Source organism: Microtus ochrogaster, linkage group LG5, assembly GCF_000317375.1.
Source record: "Microtus ochrogaster isolate Prairie Vole_2 linkage group LG5, MicOch1.0, whole genome shotgun sequence".
Classification (NCBI taxonomy): domain Eukaryota; kingdom Metazoa; phylum Chordata; class Mammalia; order Rodentia; family Cricetidae; genus Microtus; species Microtus ochrogaster.
The window spans coordinates 21,918,015-21,928,427 of NC_022031.1; the positions used below are offsets into that span (position 1 = coordinate 21,918,015).

The 10,413-nt window shown below is 47.1% G+C and overlaps 1 protein-coding gene across 1 annotated transcript in view; it reads right to left on the reverse strand.

Annotated features, from left to right (window-relative positions):
- Nucleotides 1–3,863: 3,863 nt before the first annotated feature.
- Nucleotides 3,864–10,413, reverse strand: part of Prdm13 (PR/SET domain 13) — a 7,784-nt gene continuing 1,234 nt past the window's right edge. Inside the window, 3 exon segments of the mRNA XM_005361914.2 lie at nucleotides 3,864–5,790; nucleotides 9,140–9,260; nucleotides 9,611–9,742. Coding sequence (XP_005361971.1) covers nucleotides 4,100–5,790; nucleotides 9,140–9,260; nucleotides 9,611–9,742 — 1,944 coding nt within the window. The 3' untranslated portion in view covers nucleotides 3,864–4,099.

Below are 10,413 nucleotides of genomic sequence, written 5' to 3' on the forward strand. Positions count from 1 at the left end.
GCCCGGAGCTCCTTCTGGAATTAAACACTTGGGCTGCGCCTTCTGTTGAGTCCTCCCTGTGTTTCTCACACCTGGGTGGTCAAGGGTCACATATGACCTCGGCCGTGCGGGTGCCTCTGCCTTCTTCCCTTTGGTGGCAGATGGCGAGAGCATAGGGCACTGGTGCTCAGCTCCCCGTCGCAGCCAGGCAGGGCCCGGAACCGAGACAAACCGGGCTGCGACCCCTCGCCTGTCAAGGGTCGCAGGGGTTTTTCAGAGCGCTTTTGCTCCAGAGGTCCCTGGGCTGTGCTCTCAAAGGAGGTGAAACTCCCATTCCATTGCCCAACCCTGAAATTCCTGTTCTTGGGAAACCGAAGCAGAATCTCTGAAACTGTACTGAGAGCGGCTCTGGCACCCGGTACCCCGGGCCTTACACCGTAGCAAGGCTCCCGAAATACCGCGGCCGCCGCCCGGGCTCCAGCGCACTGCTCGTCCCCCACCAATAGCAGGCCTGTCTGCAAGGGATGAGCCAATGGGAGCTATAGAAATAAGGACAATGACCGCCCATTCGGCTCAACTCCGCCAACTCCACAAGCTCAGCAGCGCTAACCATTCTCTTGCTTGGAGCTCAGAATCACTAAAAGCTTTTTCCCCACCACAGCCAGACCTACAGCTCTACTCTATCTTGGCTTTCCTCTGGACTAAAGCGTGCTCGTCCTCGCCTCTTCCCTGCACTTCTGCTTAAACTCAACCCTCATAGACCAGCCAAGCTTTTCAAATCTTAGTAACTGGAAACGAAAACAACATTCACTTCGCGCCATCAGCCTTTGAAACTGATTTCTGGGCTTACAGTGGAAACCAAACAAGAAGTATGAAAATGTTTCTGCAGGTTTAGAAAGCCTCGATTTACGGAAAATGTTGTGGCTTCTCCCAAAGCTACAAGAACAAAACTAATGTCCTGCCCAAGCTGTCACTGCTTAGAAAACCTGGCTCCAGCCCTTCTCCTTGTGGCGAAATCTTAAGTGATAGCAGATATCAACTTACTAGAGTAGAAGTGAGAGCTTTCTGTGCACCAGGCAAGACGCTAAGTTACTTACGAGCATCACCTTAGAGTGCTCAAAACTACTGTATTTTACCCTGTGTTACAAATGAAGAAACAGTAGCAACAGAGGGTCTGGGCCAAAATGCGACGCTAATAAGTGCCAGCGGCAACATCAAACCCCAGATATATCTGACCTATTTAAGTTAGCAAAACTTTTCAATATTCAACTTAAGTAATGCTAAACAATCTGGAGTCTTTCGCTTTAGAAAGACATGAATTGTCCTCCTCTTCTTCTTTTTATTCATTTATATTTCATACTGTGGCACAGAATATTCTGTTAAAAATCTAGGAAGTATTCAGTACCTTTGGCGTTGCTCTCAACGAGTTAAGGTCACCAATATATTGAGTAAAAGGGAGTAAGAAGATAGGGACGGATGCCTGAATTCCATAACTAGGGAGTCTGAGGCACAAGGATTCCCTAAGTTCAAAGCCAATCTAAGGCATACAGAAAAATCTTGTCTCAAGAAAACTTTTCTGAGAAAAACTTAGAAAGCTTCATTTAGCTGACTGTGTTTGCTGGTTGGACTTCGATGGAGAGATAAACAATGGCATTAATTATCTCTGGAGTTAGGATGCAAAGCATGAACAAAGAACGGGGTTGACTTAGTCTATGGAGAATTACAAACAATCTGCAATTAAGAACTTTGAAAATCTATGTTTAGTTTTTATTTTTAATGTTATAATCTAGTCTAAAAGGGAGAAACGGGTGGCTGGAGCTTTGTTTTACCAAATCAATATCAATTCTTAATGTATTTCATTTAACTAATTCTCCATGTATTTCATTTAACCAAACAATTCTTGTTTGTTTGCTGACTATTTTTCCACCAAACAGAAGTTACAGTAACTAGTACTGATCTAGGAAATGAAGTGCAGGCTATAATTTTATAACTAATAGAATATTTTTCCCATGTTTCAAATCTGGACTTCTAATTTTCCCTTGAGGACTTAGAAGATCTGATGTCAGGAAAAAGAAATTCTTTCAACCTTCTGTCCGAGGATGTATCTGCTTTTGAGTGACCACTATTACAAAGGACAAGACAGCAAAGGACAAAACATGGTAGCTAAGCAAGTGGTGGAAAACTGATTTACAGAGCTTAGGTTCCCTTCTAGTCAAGAGTATCAGGACCATCCCTGAACCTCCTTCCTAGAGGAAAGAAATTCAAGGAGCCCAGAAGAGTTCCTCAACAAAAGTGTATTACCATTATGTTCACAAAACTAATCTCTGCCTCTCTGTCTCTATATCTCTCTGTCTCTGTCTCTTTGTGTGTATCATCCCCTCTTTATGCTTTCTCTTAGACAACAAGACAATCTCTAGTCAGCTAACACCGAAAGCCTATAATTCCCAGCACACATCTTTGCATCTCCTCATAAAAGGAATCTTTTGGAAGATCACCACTAATAGAAATCAAATGTTCTTGGCCATGATGAAAAAAAAAGTTTCTGCCATTACCTAGTGACCAAGAGGCAGTGTTTCCAGCTGGAGACAGCTCTGGGGACTTGCAAAGCATTCAGGATTCAAAGGACAAGATTGGGTGACTGTGGCCGTGAGAACCCTGCAAATTGTCTAAACTAACCTCTGAGAAAACAGCTGCAGGCCTGGGCCCTCAGTGAACCTGCCTTTAACTAAGGGCCTAATTCCCTGTTTCTAAAAGTGGGAGGGATTCTTTCTAGAATGTATATCTAACATCACTTTTTAAAAATAGCAAATACAGTCACTGCTAACAATTTTGCCATTCTAATTACTGTCAGTACACTGTGATTAAATTATATTTCCTCTTCTGTAAAATGGGGCCAAAACTAACAACACAAAGTTGCTGGAAGAAGAACAAGGGGGGGGGGAGACCTAAGCACCTCGAAAAGAAACAGGTCCTCTTCTAGTGTTTGTTGAATTAATACTAAAATACATGACTCATAAAATGCTTAGAGCAAATTTCCTTTTATAGTTCCAAGGTAAACTCTGTCAAAATGGTAGACAACAAAAAATACTGATTCTGGTTCCATGATTCTTTGTGACAAGGAAATATTTGTATATATGTAAAGGTTATTTTTTTTTGTTCGTGTTTGCTTTTCCTTGAAGGTCCTTGAAGTGAACATAATACACTTAGCATAGTTAACAATGGTTTTAGAAACCAATGGGCTTTGCCTGCTCTCTGTAAACCCCATTAACATTAATTCTGTGAATAATGTAAATCTTCTCTGACTTTTCTTGTGAAGTTTCCTCAATGGTTGTTTTCAAATTGAACTACTTCTTCCAAGGGTCCTCTGAAGTTGCCAAGTAATCGAACTCTTGTCTGTATCTTTATTAGTCTTAAAGATTGCACAAAATGGAAACAAGAGCAAAGTACTGTATCCACTGTACATCATTCATTATAAAACAACATACACATCTGGATTCTACCAAATAGTATATTCTTTAAAATTTATATATTGCGTGCTCTTAGATTCATGCGTTATTTTACATTTATCATTATTCTCTCATAAATAATTGCAACTTGACCAATTTGTGTATCCACTACCACAGTATACACAATGTGGCAAGGAGTGGTCTTTGACAGGAGAACAGCTTTTAAAAAAACGGAAACATGTGGGTGTCACAGCTACTGTTTGACCTACGCGGTGAAATGCTAACAAAATTGTCGCTAAACATCTTTCCAAAAGGCACGATTTTCTCCACAGAAAAGAACGTTTTCAAAAACGTGTGGCAGATAAAATCATCACCTTTGAGGGCACTGAGATGCTTATATTGATGTGATCCTGAACCCCAAGACCAGAATGCCTTCAGGGAGAGGGTCTATGCCAGAGACTAGAGGCCTGAATTATAGAGACACACGCCCAACGGGCTGTTCGTTGACTGTTTTTCAGCCCATCCTTAAACGTTGCTCCATTCCAGAACTGGAGAAGCTCACTGTTCCAAATCCAGTACCCTCCCCAGAATAACGACAGTATCAGCAAAGTCTTTCCTGTCACCACCTCTCTCTACTTTGTCCACACCCCTTCCCTTTCCACCGAAGCAAAGCGTTAGGAGTCGCGCTCGCCTCGGCCCCCAGCCTCAGGGTCGCTCTGGTCATCCGTGAAGCAGACATCCACATCACTGTCCTCGCTCTTGGGATCCCCAGGCTCCAGGGCATAGCCCGGCTCCGCGCCCGGGCCGTCGCCCGCCTTGGCGATCAGGCTCTGGCCCGGATGGCGGGATTTGACGTGACGCTCCAGATCCCGGCGGCGCACCAACACCTTGCCGCAGAACTCGCAGCGATAGGGCGTATTGCCCTCCGCGTGCAGTCGGATGTGCTTGTTGAGATTGCTAGGGTCGCCGAAGGGCCGCAAGCACACTTTGCACTTGAGCGGCTTGTAGCCCGTGTGCGTCCGCATGTGGATCTTGAGCCCATACTTGCGCGAGTACAGCTTGCCGCAGTAGAGGCACAAGTGGCCCGTCTTGGGCTTGCCTGCTGCGCCCCCGCCGCTGCTGCCTGTCGCTGCCACGACGGCCGAAGGCAGAGTCCCCGAGTCCAGGCGGGCGCGACCCTTACCGGCCGCCATCTCGGAAAGCTGCTGCGTGTGCATGGCTATCTCGCGGTCGATACTGGCCAAGGAGCCCAGCTCCGCCGGGCCGATCGCCGCCGCCGCGGGCCCGCTCAAATAGGAGATGGACTCGGGGTATTTGAGAAGCCCGCCCAAGTGCAGCTTGAGAGGGTAATAGGCGGCAGGGGGGCCGTAGAGCAGGTCTCCACCGTACACCGTAAAGGCCGGCATGACGGCGGGCAGGGGGCTGCACTCGCCGCTGGAGTAGGCTTTGAGCCCGCCCGCGGCGTCGAGGGGCGGCAGCGCGCAACGCTCCAGGGGGAGCCCGGGTGCAGGTAGAGCAGCGTAGCGCGGGGTGGGCAGCGCAGCAGCTGCGGGAGGGGCGCGCTCCACGTGCTTAAAGGCGGACACCTCCTCCGTGTGACCCGCCAGCAGGGGGAAGGCTCGCAGTGCCCCGGGACACGCCAGGCCGGGTGGGGGCGGGTCGCCCGCGAGCAGACACTTGGGGTGGTGGTGGTGGTGGTGGTGGTGAGCATGGTGGTGATGGTGGTGGTGGCCAGAAGGGCTCTCCCCACTATTGGGGCGCCCGCCGGCCCGACCCCCACCCAGCAGCCGACCCAGTGCCAGGCCGGGCCCCTTACCACCGCCCTCTTCCCGGTAGGGGTCGCCCTGCGCGGCTGCCCGGGCTAGGCCAGCGGGTTTGAAAGCCGAACGCACGCCGGGGTAAAATGCCAAGCCGCTGCCGCCGGCTGCGGAGCCGCCCACGATGCCCAGGAAGTGACTGTGTGCGCGGGCCACCCCGCTCCCTTCCAGGGTGCGATCTGGCTGCTCCTTGCTCTTCCTGGGAGTTCCCCACTTGCTCGGGGACGGTGAAGTGGCCGGGGGCGCCAGGGAAACCTCCCTCTTGATGCTCTCCCGCGCTCCGCAAGCCGGGGCGAGTTGAGGGGCCTGTGCTTGGGGCCTCAAAGCACCTGCCTGGAGGGGTGCGGTCAAGTCCGGGGCGGTGGGTTTCGGAGGGAGGCCAAGGGCTTCTGCGGCCGGGCCAGCGCCAGGTCTAGCCGCGTGCTCCTGATGCAGGAAGGCGCGACCGCCGCCGCCGCTGAGCACGCAGTGGAAACGCAGGTGTGCCTTGAGACTGTTAGGGTATCGAAACGTCCTCCAGCAGTACCAGCAGATGTAGCGTTCCTCTCCTGGGCAAGAGACAGTGGGAAAGGAACCCTGTGAGAAGCAAGGGAGCCAGAAGGAAAGCGCCGGGGCACCAGGCAAAGTCGAGGTTTTGACCCATGGTGCGGCAGAAGCGGGGATGGGGGTGAGGGTCTTAGGGCTGACAAAGTTCAGTAACCCTATCAAGACCCTCCCAAAGCATGTAAATGGCCAGCCCTTGTCACCTCTATCCTCAAAGGCCTACTCAAACAGCAAACCAGGTAATTGGGGCCATCCAATGAAGACTTCCTCCAAACCCTCGTAGTAAATACCCTTTGGAAGAGAAGGGCACAGGAAAACTGACTGGGAAGGGCAGAGAGCAGCTGTTGCCTTAAATCAAGTGTTGAAGCTGTGCTGTGCCTGTGCCCATCTGTTGGCGTTTACAGAATAGGTGGCGTATGTCAAGGAGTTGGATAAACTGAACAAAGGCCAATCTAATAGTCGTGAGCGCCTCATTACCAGGCGAGACAATATCCTGTATGTATGGGCCATATGTAATCATTCCTTTTCATATAACAATGTCTTTTGTGTCGGCTCTCCACCCTTTCTACCCCCTCCCAGACTTAAACACTCGCCTGAGGTTTTCCTGGAGCGTGACCAAATGAATCCCCACATAAGGATTGTGATTTGCTACTCTTCAAAATTATAAGCGTCCTTATTTCTTTTAGTAACTTCATCGGACTGCATTGAAGAAAAAAAAAGTTCTAGGTTTTGATATCCTATGATGGATGATTATATCCTGAGAATGATGGTGTAGCGTTATCTTCTCAGTTCTACCTGAAAGTTAACTAACTCCTAGATAGGTGCAGAGATACAAACCCGGGCGAGATATATTTCACTTAGTGAATATATAAAAATGAGAAAGGTACTCTGCTCTTAAAAGTGCAGAGTTCTCTACCATAAGTGTTATGTTGGTGTGCGTGTGTAGTTAGTGTCAATTCTCTGTGTCTCTTCCACTGTAAGTCTTGACTTATTGGGTCATTGAACACAATCCAGAGACAGATGTGTGGCATAGCTACTAATCAGGTACTAAAAGCTAATTTCTGTGTACCACTGTGCACACAAATGCAGTCCTGCAGTTTGTTGTGTTTTTAAGTGATTGATTGATAAAATTAATGATGTCCGTGAGAAAGAAGTTGATTGGGCCACATGGGAAACCCGAAGTACACGGTAGATTTCTTGAGGTTTACTGGAAAAGTTCCATTCTCCCGCTTTACATCCACTCAGCTCCTGCTTTTAAGACATTACTAAAGAGCTTGTCGTGGTGGCACAAGACTTTAATCTCAGCCCTTGGAAAGCAGAGGCAGACAGATCTTTGTAAGCTGGAGACCAGCTTGCTCTACATAGTAAGTTTCAGTCCAGCGAGGGCTCTCTCAAAGGAGGGGAGCATTTTATTCCAATAGAGGTCAAAGGAGAGCTGGGAGAAATAGGGGGACAGACGATTTGCTTATACTACTCTATTCCAGGTGTTTCTCAAAGACTTACACAAGAGCATGGCAATATTCCTGCTGCCTACGTAAAACACCTATGTAAAACAACTCTTAGAAAAAGAGGAGGGTGGTCCCTTGGTTTTCTTGGAGTGTTTGAAGTTCAGCTGCTCCTTTACATCCTCTCTTCAGGTCTTTCAGTCTGCTCCAGAATGGCTCTGCCAATGCAAAGCCAAGGACACTTTGTTCTTAAAATGAAGGGCAGTAACTCAATCTTTCTGTGAAACTGAAACTAACTGAAGTTAGCTGGTATTGTAAAAAGAGATGTTATCCCTGATAATTTCTTCCTCTTCCCAAAACGTAGGGCAAGTGTGTGTGTGTGTGTGTGTGTGTGTGTGTGTGTGTGTGTGTGTGTGTATTCCAGCTTATCTTCATCAACAGGTCCTGCAGATCCTAAGGTTCAACTCTCACCAAGTGAGTCCCTCTTCATAAATGACTTTGCTCCTCCCTTTCATGCAATTTTAAAGATTTCAAACATGCCAATCTGGAAATGTCAGCTTCAAAATAGGCTATAACCTTCCCCAACAGTAAAATGATGGATTTTTTTTTATTATCAGTTGCCGTATGGCATTTGTAAAAGTAGTTGGCTGAAATAAAATACGTGGGTTAAACAAGCAGCCTTTCCCTGTTTGGTTGTCCCTATGGGAAATGTTCTGTGTAGAAGTGGCTGGCACAATTTGTTGTAGAGTGGCAAGCTTGAGACTTCCCTTGCAGACAGCTGTGCTTATTCCTGGGAGGACTTGACAAAAGATTCTGATAATGCAGTTCAAGGAACAAACTATATTAGGATAATTCTTATGAATACTGGACATTAAAAATCTATCTTAAAACAAATAGAATTGATTTACAGAAAACAGTGGTACTTTGAAGTGAAATGACTCGTTTCTCTAAGTAACCTGTCCAGCCCAAGAATTGTTTCCAAATAGCTACACTTTTATCAATATTTACCTGTTTCTGAAGGGACGCAGTGGAGTAGCCATTCTGGAGGAGATTGTGTTAAAGTATTTTGGAACACTTTTGTTGTTGTTGTCTATAAGTAAATAGCTTCTTGGGAAAATTATAAACAAGCTAAAACAATTAAGGAGTAGGGGGAAGGGCAGAGGAAGCCGAATGGAATAAGAGAAGGGAGTCTCAGAACCTTAACTACTTTAGCCTTCTTCCCACAGAAAGTGTCCTTCAGTGCTGTGTGGAGGGTTTGAAATGTGGTCCTCTCTAGCGGCTACCCCTTAATTTGCATTAACTGGCTCTTGGCTTGGAAGGAATCAAATAAATCTGAGAAGAAACTGGGATACATCCCAGATTCAATTTAAGTAGACTTAGTAGGGGGAAACGGATAAATACCATTCTAAGCAAGAACTTTAGTACCTGCCAAGGGACCAGCTGCTAGTGCCATGATGCTTCTAAAATGTTATCAAATACACTGCTGTCCTGTAAAACTAACAGAGAAAGAGCACCTTTGTACCTTTTTAAAAGTATTCTAGGTTTAAGTTTTGAGGTCTAGAACTCAAGATGCATTTGTTGTGGCCTATGAAGTCTCCTCTATTGGTTCTTCACTAAGTAAATGCTTGTCATCCAGGGGTACATAATGGGAAAGAGAGAAACCATGAAGTTCCTAAGGAGTATTCCGCTGCAGTTGAGGACAAGATTACTACCCACTTTTGTTACCACTTGCTAATGGTTTTAAGGCAGCAGTTCCCTCTTTGCCTGTGTAAGGAGCGTGAATTCCGCTTCCACGGAGCGGAACAGAAAGGTTCTTCAGGTCTGGGGTCACCTCCCACTACCCAGGAGAAGAGTTGAACTCTAGGCTTGCTCACCCTCACTGTTGGGGAGACCTTCTCAGAGGCAATACCTTTTTCATCATGAGTCGGGGTCGCAGTTGTGGGGATGTCAAACCACTGAGCCAAAGAGTTAGAATACCACACAGTCAGCTCTTCCCCTGGCTGGACATCTCGTAATGCTCGATAGAAGATCTAGGATGCAATAATAATAATAATAATAATAATAATAATAATAATAATAATAAACAATAACAATAATAGTAGTAATAATAAGGTTCTCTGTTATTTCCTGGTGCTTGAGAATAGAGGTTTAAATGCTGACGTTGTGGCCCTGGAGAAGCTACTGGATAGCTTTGAATCTCATTCTTCTTCCTTTAAATGGCAAACCAAAAGTATCTTCCTTGCAGAGTCATTGGCACGTTTAAAAGGAGAGCTCTTGCCTTTCAAAGTTCTTTACTTAACAAAATGCACGGCTGCCTTAGGGACCATTAGTGCAATTGGATGCAATTGGAATTGACAAGGATGAGGGGCACTGACAGTACCTGTCCTCCTGGTAAGTCTGCAACAGCTTCCAGAGTCTGTTCCTGGGGGTTCCTGGCTGCCCGGATTAACCCTATCCACTCCAGAGGGGAGCCCCCTGACTCGTCCACCAGCTCCCCTCTCACCATGCGCACCTGCAATACAAGCAGTGGTCATTTCCCCACATGCCACAGCCAGGCTCACAACCCAGAGGAAAGACTGTACTCCGCCCCACCCAACTTCGGAAAATGCTCTTTGACCCAACCTCTACGAGCTATTGGGAGAATAATTCCTCAGTGCCTCAGTTTAGAGGATGGAGAAAAGAGAAAGGTTGAATGTTAGTCAGCACCACGACCATCACCACAACCACACACCTTGGAAACAGCAGCTGAAAAAGGCATTCTCTGAGAGCTCCCGGAGGCGTACAGTCACAAAACACTCGCCCACCTCTCTCTATGCGCGCTGTTCTAGGATCCTTAACACCGGGAGGAAAGTGGTTCCAAGTTCAAGCCCGTTCTGAAGCCTGGCGCAGTCTTCCTACCCTGTTTCTCGGCCTCCCCATTCTATAGAACTGCTCATAGGTGCAAGAGAACTCCGCGGTGAACTGCTCAGAACAAAGCCAGCGCAGAGAAATTTTGCCTGCAGCTAGCAGGCCATTTAAAAGCAATTAAATCGCGTTTAAAGAGAGAGGCGTGGTTAGCTACAAAACCGGCTGTAGAGCGGAATGAGGGACCAGAGGCTTTCTGGCACCTGGAGTAAGGTGCAGGTTCTGCTCCTCAGACACGGAAGGTACTTCTTGCAAAAAAAAAAAAAAAAAAAAAAAAAA